This window comes from Ipomoea nil, unplaced genomic scaffold, assembly GCF_001879475.1.
Source record: "Ipomoea nil cultivar Tokyo-kokei standard unplaced genomic scaffold, Asagao_1.1 scaffold2159, whole genome shotgun sequence".
In the NCBI taxonomy this organism is placed as follows: Eukaryota; Viridiplantae; Streptophyta; class Magnoliopsida; order Solanales; family Convolvulaceae; genus Ipomoea; species Ipomoea nil.
In genome coordinates, this window is record NW_017618587.1 from 3,118,393 (window position 1) to 3,130,910 (window position 12,518).

General features: G+C 36.4%; 3 protein-coding genes across 8 annotated transcripts; 2 read left to right on the forward strand and 1 right to left on the reverse strand.

Moving 5' to 3' along the window:
- The first annotated feature begins 880 nt into the window (after positions 1-880).
- LOC109149281 (random slug protein 5-like) lies at positions 881-3,796 on the forward strand. 4 transcript variants are annotated; one of them, XM_019296967.1, is made up of 7 exons: positions 881-1,027; positions 1,157-1,273; positions 1,628-1,725; positions 2,054-2,230; positions 2,384-2,482; positions 2,607-2,852; positions 3,253-3,796. In XM_019296967.1, exons 3-7 carry the CDS (start codon positions 1,666-1,668, stop codon positions 3,556-3,558), a joined length of 888 nt encoding a protein of 295 aa, XP_019152512.1. In that variant the 5' UTR covers positions 881-1,027; positions 1,157-1,273; positions 1,628-1,665; the 3' UTR covers positions 3,559-3,796. The 4 variants fall into 4 exon arrangements, with proteins under 4 accessions (XP_019152512.1, XP_019152513.1, XP_019152514.1 ...); XM_019296968.1 differs by having other exon boundaries at positions 1,157-1,238; XM_019296969.1 differs by lacking the exon at positions 1,157-1,273 and having other exon boundaries at positions 1,614-1,725.
- A 333-nt stretch (positions 3,797-4,129) lies between these two features.
- On the reverse strand, positions 4,130-8,397 carry LOC109149280 (uncharacterized protein At1g01500-like). 3 transcript variants are annotated; one of them, XM_019296965.1, is made up of 3 exons: positions 7,801-8,397; positions 6,431-7,252; positions 4,130-4,522 (listed from the first exon to the last, which is right to left on the reverse strand). In XM_019296965.1, exons 2-3 carry the CDS (start codon positions 7,127-7,129, stop codon positions 4,310-4,312), a joined length of 912 nt encoding a protein of 303 aa, XP_019152510.1. In that variant the 5' UTR covers positions 7,130-7,252; positions 7,801-8,397; the 3' UTR covers positions 4,130-4,309. The 3 variants fall into 3 exon arrangements, with proteins under 3 accessions (XP_019152510.1, XP_019152509.1, XP_019152508.1); XM_019296964.1 differs by having other exon boundaries at positions 7,617-8,397; XM_019296963.1 differs by lacking the exon at positions 7,801-8,397 and having other exon boundaries at positions 6,431-7,597.
- Positions 8,398-9,832: 1,435 nt separating this feature from the next.
- On the forward strand, positions 9,833-11,881 carry LOC109149279 (putative S-adenosyl-L-methionine-dependent methyltransferase MAV_4444). Its single transcript, XM_019296962.1, has 2 exons — positions 9,833-10,726; positions 11,131-11,881. Exons 1-2 carry the CDS (start codon positions 10,345-10,347, stop codon positions 11,745-11,747), a joined length of 999 nt encoding a protein of 332 aa, XP_019152507.1. The 5' UTR covers positions 9,833-10,344; the 3' UTR covers positions 11,748-11,881.
- Positions 11,882-12,518: the final 637 nt, after the last annotated feature.

Below are 12,518 nucleotides of genomic sequence, written 5' to 3' on the forward strand. Positions count from 1 at the left end.
TTCATATTCCTAATAATTGTTTTTCCGTGAAATTTCAAAAATTTCACTTCCTTTAAAATATTTTTCGCGAACCAAACGAGCCCTAAATTTTACTTTAATTGTCTATATCAAAATTTGATGTGTGGGGTAGATATAATATTTTTCTTTAAACACCGTCCACACTTCCACGTGTGCCACGACTTTGAAACCTCCGCCTTTAATTAAAGAACATAAAACTTCTGTATTTAATATCGCATTCCCTATGCTGTTTTCATTCATTTTGATTCCCAATCAGTGGCATTAAATTTATCACTTTATTGTATTAATCATAATAATAACTAACAAATTGATTTATTATTCTCTCAAATATATTTTAAAAATTTAAAGAATAAACCGTAATAAGAAATTTCGTTCAAATTCCTTTATTGGAAAGTATTATTTAATTTTCATTTTTTCTAATTTTAAAAATATAAAAAAAAAAAAGGCACAATCATGCCATATAAAGTGACTATTTTAGTTACCATGTTGTGGTAGTTGATTAGTCATTGGTTTCATCTTGAATTTCATTTGTTATAGTCTCTATATGAAAAATTAAAAAAGTAAAAACCGCACAAAAAAAAACATAAATATGTGTAAATAAGACAAAAGTAATACGAAGTAATTGTCTATAGCATCAAAATCAAAATAACTATAAAGAAAAATATACTATAAAATTTATAATATTATGTAATATTACAGAAAATTGAACAGTTTTATGGTCAAATTTAGTTAGTCAATCGATCTAAAATAAGTTTACTAGACAACATGTTTTAATATGACGTACATCAATATAAATCGTATATGGTATAATTATGTATAACATGAGCAACATTAAAAAAAATCATAAAATTGTTTATATAAATGAAATTAGTAAGTTAACTGCAAAGAGAGAGGTGAGTAACGTTTATGCTTTGAATGGTACGATTTGCAGGTGGAAATGGTGTGATATTTCCTTGAAATAGAACTCGCCAATTCACAGCTTTTCAGCTCGATATCTCTTCCTCACCAGGTATGATCACTCCCACCTACCCTGTAAGCTCTTAGCTCCACCACCGTTGCCGCCCAGGAGCGGCGGCGGCGATCTCCTGTTCTTCAATTTATGTTAACTATTAACTTACATATACTCTCTTTTCATCAGAATTCTAAGTGATGGATCTGTTATGAGAGTTTTCGAGTTCTCTTTTCGGTGATTGCTATACGGTGGTTGAGTGGTTGTTGTCGTGAGTGTGTTGACTTTTCGTCGTAACCGGATTTGGTAAATTTTGGTTTGGAATTATGAAAAACTTTTTTGTTTTTGGAATTTATCATAGATATATTGTGGTTAATTTTCTGTGAATTATACATATAACAATTATGTGGTTCCTCTGGTATGTTTGCTACGATTGTTTATGTAAATGAAATATTGAAATATGAAGCAATGGAAGCTCTGATGTTGTATTTTACACTCTTATGGTGTTTTGCTTTTATTGTTCTTTTAATCATTAACAAGTGTTTTCTAAATTCTTTTGTTTTGTTGATGTTTCTGTTCTGTGAAATAATACTGTGGAAAAATGTATATTTTCAATGTTCATAAATTTCTTCCTCATTTCTTTTAGTGATGAGTTTGCAGGTAAAGACTAGAGAATACTGATTGATTAGACTATCGGCATGTTTCGTCGCAGAAATAATTCTCACCATGAGCAGGGGGCTGATGAGCAGCTGCAGAAGGTAATGAAGATTTCAGATCCCTTTGTTGTATTATGAACATATGTAATTTTTTTTTTTTTTTAATACTAAATACAAACCGAGGATGATCAATTGAAGTTCTGAAACTATTCTGGTTTACATTTGTGTGTTAAGTTCTTGTTATATACCTATTATGATTATGATTTTGTGATGTGTGGAATGTTGTTTTGATAATTTGATCCTTGTTTAATATGGAGTGTTAGTTGGAAAGGGTTTGGTTTGAACGTTAGTTGAGTATTTATAAATTTTCTTAGAGCTGAACTAGATCATATCGTGCTATAAACTCGTATCGTTTGGAATTTTCTTGCAGGTTAATGAACTTAGGACTTCTCTTGGGCCACTCTCGGGCCGCAGCTTGCAGTACTGCACTGATGCATGCTTAAAGAGGTATTTGGTAGCGAGGAGCTGGAATGTGGATAAGGCAAAGAAGATGCTAGAAGAGACGCTTAAATGGAGGTCAACATTTAAACCTGAAGAAATTCGCTGGGTAAGGGGAAAACATTCTTCGTTTTGTGTTAGCTTTAGGGCCTGAGGGTACACGTTATAGCCTCTGTTGGTTTGTTTTCCCGTGATCTTTTTAGTTTCTAGAGGAATGGATGTTAAAGTTCTGCTGATGATACGACATTATTGAATTTGTTAGCACGAGGTTGCAATGGAAGGGGAGACTGGAAAGTTATTCAGAGCAGGTTTCCATGATCGCCATGGCAGGACTGTTCTTATATTGAGACCAGGAATGCAGGTGATACATTATATTGCATTCGACATCAGTCCTTTCCTTCTCTTCTTCATCTCCCATCTATCTATTGTTTTTAAGGTTTTACTACTTAATTGAGACTGATAATGGCTGTTGTTAACATTCACAGAATACAACATCAATCGAGAACCAGATGAAGCATTTGGTGTATCTCATAGAAAATGCTATAATTAATCTTCCAGAAGGTCAAGAACAAATGGCATGGTTGATAGACTTCACTGGATGGTCTATAACCAATAACGTTCCTATCAAATCTGCTAGGGATACCGTAAACATATTGCAAAATCACTATCCGGAAAGACTAGCTGTGGCGTTTTTATACAGCCCTCCGCGAATATTTGAAGCATTTTGGAAGGTTTGCTTTCGTTCTCCTTTACTCTTCTCCCTTCCCTGTTACCAGACAAAACTTCAAATTTTGTTAACTTTATATGATGTTTGTTATATTAATTGGTGTACAAAGTAGGCCATAAAATCATTGATGTTACTAGCAATAAGCACATGAAATATGTCTTTGTTAGCTGAGATCATGGATCATATACCTTGCAGAGCAAAAAGCTCAAAGAATGGTAAATTGGGGGTTGGATATCCTTTTTTTTTTTTAATAACGAGGAAAACCTGAAGTCACTACCCAAGAGTGTGCACTGGGTAAACCTCGAGATTGGATATCTTGATATAGCATATATTTGGTGAATCAATCATCAGCATTAGTTGCATTGACAACTGCAAATTGAGTGTTACTTTGCTTTTCCCTACAGATTGTCAAATATTTTCTGGACCCCATTACCTTTCAGAAGGTCAAATTTGTGTATCCAAAGAACAAGGATAGCGTGGAACTGATGAAATCATACTTTGATATGGACAATCTCCCAACTGAATTCGGGGGTAAAGCAACGCTGAATTATGACCACGAGGAGTTCTCCAGGCTAATGGCTCAGGACGATGTCAAAACTGCCAAGTGGTGGGGTTTTGAGAAGAGCCATACCATTGCCAATGGCTTATCTAGCGCAGAAGTTGCTCCTGCTCCTGAGCCAAATCGTCTCGCCTCACCAGTTGAAGCCTGATAATGCCTTACTCCAGACACCAGAATTCTGGTGTTCCTAACTCAGTTCAAATATTAATATTATTACAAGTATTTGCTCTGAAGCACATCCTTCAGGTATTATGTGTGTTATTGTATAACTATATGAGAAGCTTATACTTCATGGCAGCTGGAATGCCTAAAACTAGGTGATATGATACTTCTTGTAAAACTGCCAGCTTAAAAGCCTATGATGAGTAAAACTAAATATTCTCTCATCCCATGTCTCTTGCTGAACATGGTGAGATCACAGTGCCACAATACAATACTTTTTTTTTTTGGTGACAAGAAAACTTGTAGCCGTTACCCAATGGTGTATATTGGATAAACTCTATTCATGTGTAATAGCATACAAACCACAGGAAAAATAATCTGTACTAAGAAGACTTCATGCGACGAGTTCGACCAATAAGGTGTTAGCAATAATCAGTTTAACCTTTGACTATCGTGGATGAACAAATACCATCCTCAATTGTTGTGATATTAACCTTTTTGTGTCGCATGGTAAAATAATATGGACAATTTCAAGAGTTCCCATCTCACTACAGTAAAAATAAAATAAAGAGTAAGGCTTGAGGATAAAAGGGCAAATATTATTTAAAAGAGGAAAAGGAGAAAAGCTTACAAGAAACTGAATGATGGCTGGCCACACTTGTTCAAGAACAAGCATCAACCCTCGTTAAAGTTTCAAAAAACATTGATTATTGAAGGCAGGCAACCATTTTTTTTTTTTACTATAAAAATCGCCTTCTAAGGTTTCGGGTAGTGGCCTGGTAAGTGCGGGCTAGCAGTCCGATTCCCACACAAATGCCAAACCCAATCCCGACACCTACCCTCACTCCTGCATTGAACCAGGAGAGTTCTCCATCTTCGCCATCCAAATATTCCATCTGTCTCCAGTACATGCTTTCATTTTCGGGTTTATAATAGCTTCCATACTCCGCTATCTGCTAAGGCAAAATGATGAGTGCGTTTACTAACTGGACAAATTTTCCATTTTTTCTGGAGAAAGGCAAACAGAGAACGAAAAATGGAAAACCAGAGAAAGAAAAACCGGAGAATTGAAGTAAACACAGGCTTAGTTTCAAAACAATTGCAACAACTAAGAACTCCAAGCAAGAAGGTTTAGGTGCAACCAAGTTACCCAAGTTGAGCTTGGTGATGGTTAGGGTCCTCTTTATGTATTAGTATGACTTTTTACGGGGAGAGAATTGATTAACAACAAATAGCCTCAATCCACCTTTAATGCTACAAGAACATAACTAGAGAATCTTATTTTATCATCTGTGGGAAAGGACCTGCAATTAAGCCAAGATTCAGCTGATTCCAATTCATTTCTGAAACCTAAGAGTGAGGGTTGGGGCCCATCAAGCTGCTACAGTGATGATTTCCACGAATAACACATGGCAATGCAAAAGAAACCAAAGGAGAAATTGATGGGAAACACACAATTACTTAAAAGACACCGTGTGCCCACTGCCAGTGGCGGACCCAGAAAACTTTTCAGTGGGGGCAAAACGCATTAAAACAAAAGAGATAGTTTGATAAAAAATAAAACACTTAAAAGTATAACCATAAATATTGTTGAATGTGGACGAAAAATAAAACACATCAAAACTTTATAAAAAATAATATTAAGTATTTAAAAGTGTCATGAAATAATATAACAATCTGCAAACACGCTGAGGATACCCTGGCTTCTTAGAAATATAAAACGCGGGCCTTGCCACCTGATCTAGTAACCTTTTGTTAATTTTTATCTATTTTATTATACTTATACTAAAACTTGTACTATATATATATATATATATATATATATATATATATATATATATATATACAAGGGTTATATATGGGGTGAGGGTGGGGTGAAGGGAGGGCAACTGCCCCCATGCTGGGTCCGCCCCTGCCCACTGCCCACTCCCTGTGGCATTGTCCAGGATAAGATTACTCTGTTGCATTCTAAAATCCTGTGAACAAACCCACAGCCCTTTTTGTAACAGCGAAGTATATTTTATGACAGGAGAAAAAGTGTGCTGGATGGATGCTACAACATCTGGAATTGCCTCCTATGTCACAGCACATATCTTGTAACATGTACAAAACATAATAAATTATTCTCCGTCATCCTTTTTTTTTTTTTTTTTTTTTTGGGAGTACTATTGACCCTGTTACATGTAGTATCTGTTCATATATACTTTCTCAACCTACTAAAGCCCAACGAGTCAATACCGCCTCAACTGAGACTTGAACCCATGACCTCCCACTTGGGAGAGTCACTTCATGCCGCTTGACCACAAGGTCTTTGGCTTAGAACACAAGTAACTAATGGTGTAGTTAATAATCATCATTAGAAGAAATTTGAGGGAGATTTGAAGGATGTGTTCTGTCTCAACTAAAAGTTCAAATTGATAGTGAGACTGTACATTTATATTTTATATATATTACACTCAACAGGGAGGATGAAATTTTTTAAGGCAGACATGAAGACTGCAGGGGAAGGAATACTCTATCCATTCAAATATTCAATATTATCTATTGTCAGGATGATGCTAAACCTCCTATGATACCAATATAATTGAAACTCATATAATAATAATAATACTCGATAGTAAAGAAAGTGTGTAAAACAACTTTCTTAACTAGCTTCAATTATAAAAAGTAAGCATGCAGTTGCTTCTCACAAACAATTCTACAAGACAGGTGTTAATTAAAGCTGACTTCAACTATAGGTAATTATAAGCAGAATTCCGCTACATGATGCATCTTTAGCATTATGATAATGTAAAAACATCAAACCATCACATCAAAGTACAAATATGGTAAATGGAACCGAAGTAAAATGCAAATAATACCTGTAGATCGATTCCAGATGCAACATCTTTCTGTATGCCAGTTGTTTCGTGTTCAGGAATTGGGTATAACATCCCCTTGCTGTGATGCTTCTTCCTGAGATTAAGCTGCACACTCTTGGTCAAGATGATTGGTGTTCCAGAGAAGCATCCAGCAACGTAAACTTCAACCATAGGTGATAATGATTCAGGACCCGTGATGGGTTTTCCTTTCAAGAATCCAGAGCCAGTGCTCATCACTGATTCACAATTCATGCTCCATCTTTGAATACTATTCTTTGACTCCCCAATGAAACCGTTGCTATTGGACTTATCCAGAACCCCAGAGAGCACAAGATCATCTCTATCAAAAACCTGAAATTTCATGCTTCCTGTCAACCTTATACTGTCTGTGTTAACAAATGTAGCTACTTCAGATTTCTTATCCACCCGGTCCCTCCGCAGAAGGCAAGAGGTTCCTTCAGAATATGTGGAACATCTGGCACCATTCACTTCAAGGAGTGTATCAAGGTTCAGGGGGATATAGTCGACAGTGAGAAACTTAGGGGTTGAACCATTGACTACAAAATTGCTGATTCTGATATAGAAAACTCTTATATCAAACCAAGACAGTGATGATATGCTGAAGGCACAGAAAGAAGGGTCTTGGTGACATGTATCGGCTAGTCTTCCATAGTTCAGTGATTCACAAGAGTTCTCCATCTTTCAGGAGCTTAAACCCAACTTGACTTAAATCCTTCACCAACAACTGAGATGAGAAAACTTGAAAACATGGAAAATCTGGACTCATGTAGGTGCCCTGCTTCCAAACCAGTATGCCATTTGCTATTCAGAAAATTATGAAATAAATAGTTCAGGAAATTACAAAATAACAAGAATAGCAAGAACTGCAAAGAATAAGCCTTCTTCCAGACAAGTTTTTCATACAACTTAAACAGTCAGACATCTCAGATGAAGTCTGCCAAGTAGGACCTAGGCTTTAATGACAAGGAAGAGAAAAGAAAAGAGTTGAAACTATGAGGCCACATAAGGTCATAACCTAACTGTAGTATTAACAGGGATTAAAACTTACTGAGTAGATTCTTGAATTCTCTGTTCAAGTGTATACATACAAACATATTATCCATGAAAAAGTGAAAATAAGAAAAAGCCATAACAATGATGTGAAGGAAAACTAAAGACAACCCACCAGTAAATTTTCCTTGGATGACAAATTTTACCCAAAAGCCAATCAAAGTTGAAATATTTTCTACCTCATAGATATCAAAACTTTAAAAGAAACCAGAGACTGAGCTCAACTATAACTCATGGTTGTTGGCAAGAGCTGGAAAAATAGTTCAAGGAGCATAAACAATGCAAGCAGACAAACCCACCCACACTCTGGGCTCCAAAACAGTACTGAGATGCCCAAAAAGAAAACAAAGCTCAATACAGACAAAGGCCTCAAATTTTTATTAATTATATATTATAGTGAAACTATACCCATAAATATGTGTATATATATAATTTATATAAACTTTACTTAGAAAAACTTATATCCATATCTTTTTTTTGGTGTCAAGTGTGATCTCTCCAATCGTTCTCAAGCTCCAAGCTAGGAGCTTTAGATCTTGTAATATCCAATTTTGTGGCCCTAATCAAATACACCAACCCTTCAATTTATAATCTTCCTTCCAATCAAAATCTGTCATTTTTCATCTCCCTCTAACAGACATGCTTATCTGATAATAACAAAGCAACAAAATACAAAACTAGAATGCCAGAGATAATTATTAAAAAAAAAAAAAAAAAAGATCAGAAATTTTCCTAATCATTTGTTGAAAAACTAAAAACGAATTTCTTGATACATGTCTATTTAACGGTCTGGACAAAAAAAAATTAAAAAATCATAATTTTGTGTGCTTGTATTAAGCATTTAGAAATGTTGATGGCGACGGCGAAAGGACTGCAGGCTAAGAGAGTAAAAGAGATTGGTTTCGGAGTTTTAACATTATTATTATACAATAATAGTACATGATCTTATCCGAAACTGGGGGGTAAAGAAATTTCAGAACTACGAGGTGGGTTTCTTACATGAAAGTGATGGTTAGGTTCATGAATTTGGTCCAAATGTACGTTGAAGAAATGCTGATGGCGATTTGCCGATTTGCAATGGCCGCACGCGAAGGGTGACACGTAAAACGACATGTTCCCGGTTGGTCCGGTTTCAGACTTGAACCGGCGATTACGGTTCCTTCATATGCGAGGTTCGGTTATAATTCGCGGCAATTCCGGGCCAGTTCCGAGCCTTTTTGGGCCTCTCTAATATGGGCTTACTTGTCACTCTTAATGGGCAGGCCTAATCCATAAGTCTCAGACAATAAAGTGTAAGAAAACCTTTATGGACAGACCGACGGACCAGGCTTATTAGAATTAATAAGGAAAGAAGTGCTATAAAGACTAAAATGTCTTTATGTAATAATAATAATAATAATTAAGGGTAGTAGTGTTATTTCATTCATTCTTTCCTTTCCCACAACCATTGAATTGCAATATATGAGAGTATCCATGAATTGCAATTCAACAAAATGATGGAATTGTAATTCCCTTTAAACAAACATTGTAATTTGGTTGACCAAAGAATTGCGGTGAAATTACAATTCAATTCATGTCTAATAAACAGCACATCTTAAAGAGATAAGGTACTACACATGTTTCTACTTTTTCATTTTTGACTCATTACTTAGCTGACCTTCTCTAATCTATTAAAGAAAAACAGTGAACTACATTTTTTGTTATTTTTTATCAATTAAATTATGACATGCGATAGAAAATTTGCATTTTAAGGGTATATTTATCATTTTCTATTTTCCCACCGGGGTGGGTCTATCTTGAAACCTACATGTTTAACACGTACTTGGTGTATGGATATAGTTTTTTGTCATGCTTCCAATAAAACATAGGAGTACTTGGTGATAGACAGAGCAGCGGACGCAGGACGTCAAATGTTTAATTACAAAACGTTGGGAACCACTCCCCTTTTGGAGAATAATAGGTCATATTTTAGTGGGTGCCACCCCCCAGCTGTTTTCTGCCACTTGTCAGTTGTTAAAGCGACCGCATAGATATGAAATATATCTTAAACATTATTTATGTGTTTGGATTGTTATTTCAGTAATTCTTTCCTTGGTTTAGACTAACACTACAAAATTGGTATGTGTGTGATGTATAACTAAACTCCCTTTGAGAGTAGACAAAGTTTGATTATAGAAAGGTCTGTAGTAGAGCCAATTACCAAATACCAAAATAATTGAAACCCCAACATCTTTGCTTTTAATGCTACTTATAACTCTACTCGACAAAGGACTATAAAGAAGTAACAAGTCTATTGCTTCTCTATTTTTGCTGTAACTCGTGAGTCGTGACCTTAGCCAGTAAAGTAGCAAACCAGCTCAAACCAAAAAGACTAATAGACAGCTATCATGGAGAGTCGAACTAAAAAGGCCAATAGGATGTAACTTAATTTCATAAGACGTTGAACTTGAAACTTTGTGGTTATCAAGTTAACTGTTTGATCAACTCGGTTGTATTTCCCCTCATGTTTCTTTTCTCATCCTACTATCCTAGAACTTGAGATTGACAAACTAGTGGTAGACCAACCCAAGAAAACGACTCAAACAAAAGGGGTTAAGAATAGGAACAGGAATATGAGATTGGTGGTAGTCGTGGACTACTTCATTACCTTCCTTTAATGCCAAAGAGAGAGCTGGATATACGATTCAACTATTTTTCTCAGACGTTGGTTGTGTGTGGCTCTCTTTCCTTATCCCCTACTAACAAACCCCTCTACTCCTTCCAATCATATATTGCATGGCTTATCTCTTCATCCCCTCCCTTTCATTGTTCTTCCAAACTAAATTTCACAGTGATCACACAGTATGTCTGATCAAGAGAATGGCCTGCCAGCTGATGAGCTGTGGCCAGAGCTGAGGCTGCCCAACTCATTATACACCGCCAGCGTTAGTGAACTCCATGCGGCCATAGAGAACGACTGGGACAACTTGCGAAGGTCTGCATGCCAGACGGCGGCAGGGAGGGCATTATGGAATCATGTGATCCATGACCCGTTAGCAGAGGTACTAGCAGGAGAGACGTACCTGAAGAGCCTGTATGACAAGATTTTGAAGGATCGTTTGAAGAATGCAAGTGAAGTGTCGGGGGTAATCATTGCAGTTAGAACTCTCTGGTTTGATAGAAAGCTTGAAGCAGCCATCAATTCTTTTGATGGTGGAGCAGCACAAGTTGTTCTTCTTGGAGCAGGTTAGTGATCTCTTGAACCTATAATTATAGGGAAAAAACAGTTACATTATCTCACATAATTTTGGGTAACAGAAATTTTCCTATCTGCAACTTACTATGACACTTCATACACACACATTTGGTCATTTCAAATAATGGATCAATAAGTGGCTGTGGAGTGTGGAGGCTCATACCAGTAGACAATTTTGTATCAAAAACCATTTATGTTGAAATAGACTTGATAATGCATTCTAAATTTACTTTATTGTACTACAGCTGAATCAGGGAAATGAAAACTGAATTGACAGTGGCTGTCCAGCATCCAAACTTAAGTTTTCCTACATAGAATTCTTTCACTATCCGATAACCATACTAGTAAAGAAGATATTGACAAATTTCATCCATATGTATGTGCTTACCTGTAGGGATGGATGCAAGGGCATTTCGCTTGAGTTGCTTAAAAGATATTGACGTCTTTGAGGTAGATTTCCCAGAGGTCCTGCAAATCAAATCCACTATTCTACAGGCTGCAGCAGAGGCAACAAATGAACATAAGAAGATAATGATGACAGCAAAATCATTGAGAAGAGTGGCAGCTGACATCAGAGAAAGCAACTGGCTGGAAAAGCTTCAAGTATCAGGCTTTGAGATAAAGAAGAATACAGTGTGGATTCTAGAGGGTATCCTCTACTATCTCTCGCACTCCCATGCAATGGAAGTACTAAAACTTATTGCAGATAACTGTGCCTTTACGCATACAGTACTCTTAGCAGACTTCATGAACAAACAATCAACCACAATGTCCACTTCACTGTACCATTTCTATAGTGATTGGCCTGATCAGTTACTTCCAACCCTAGGGTTTTCTGATGTTAAACTCTCTCAAATTGGTGACCCAGATGCCCATTTTGGGTTGTTGAATGATCCACTAAATTTGTTCAACAAGCTGCGCAGCTTGCCAAGATCACTTCAAACTAACCCTGCTGATGGAACACCATGCTGTCGTTTGTACTTGCTTCAGGCTTCTGGAGCACCCAATTGAATCATTCCTTTCCTGCAGCGTTTTGATGTAGGCACCATTGTTTCCTAGAATTGTAATAAAGAATTCTATACAATTTGTAATTAGAAAAACACTATAATGCCACTAGCTTATCGTAATTCTTTTACCAAGTACTACACCTATAATGTTAGTAGTCCCCTTTTCCCCAAAGAAACAATATAGTTGGCCAAGAAAGAGGTGCTGGCTACTTGCTTATATGCTATATGCACAAAGGGGCAGCTTCAATACTTGAATACTTGAAAATTTGTACATAGCAGCACCAACCAAGACTATGTGGTCTAATGGTACCCGGGTTGAACTTCCATTTGGAAGGTTGTAAGTTTGAGCCTCAGTGGAGGCGTGGTTCTTTGTGTTTCAGTAGGTTGAGAAAGTATATGAACAGATACTACATTGGTTCTTTGTGTTTCAGTAGGTTGAGAAAGTATATGAACAGATACTACATTGTAATAGAGCCAGTAGCATTCAAAAAAAAAAAAAAGTACATAGCAGCACCAGTTCTCGTTTAAACTCAGAAATTTGTTGTATAACAGTCCTGGTGTCAAGATCATCAATCGAAAGAAGTTCTAGGCATCTTCTTGCAAAAGTGACATGTTATGTTTTGCACACTGATGATATAAAAGGAGCATGTTGCATGTGCAAGATAGGTTTGAGATGGAAGATGAAGCAAAGCTGCAAAAACTTCCATCTATCTTGGAAACAATGTTTCACGGATAGCATAAGAAAAAGCCTAGTAGAAGAAGTCTGCACATTGAG

Coding starts and splice junctions, on each gene's coding strand:
- LOC109149281 (XM_019296967.1), top strand. CDS start 1,666: ATGTTTCGTCGCAGAAATAATTCTCACCATGAGCAGGGGGCTGATGAG. Junction 1,726..2,053: donor CTGATGAGCAGCTGCAGAAG/GTAATGAAGATT, acceptor ATTTTCTTGCAG/GTTAATGAACTTAGGACTTC. Junction 2,231..2,383: donor AACCTGAAGAAATTCGCTGG/GTAAGGGGAAAA, acceptor TGAATTTGTTAG/CACGAGGTTGCAATGGAAGG.
- LOC109149279 (XM_019296962.1), top strand. CDS start 10,345: ATGTCTGATCAAGAGAATGGCCTGCCAGCTGATGAGCTGTGGCCAGAG. Junction 10,727..11,130: donor AGTTGTTCTTCTTGGAGCAG/GTTAGTGATCTC, acceptor GCTTACCTGTAG/GGATGGATGCAAGGGCATTT.
- LOC109149280 (XM_019296965.1), bottom strand. CDS start 7,129: ATGGAGAACTCTTGTGAATCACTGAACTATGGAAGACTAGCCGATACA. Junction 4,523..6,430: donor CATCTGGAATCGATCTACAG/GTATTATTTGCA, acceptor TTGCCTTAGCAG/ATAGCGGAGTATGGAAGCTA.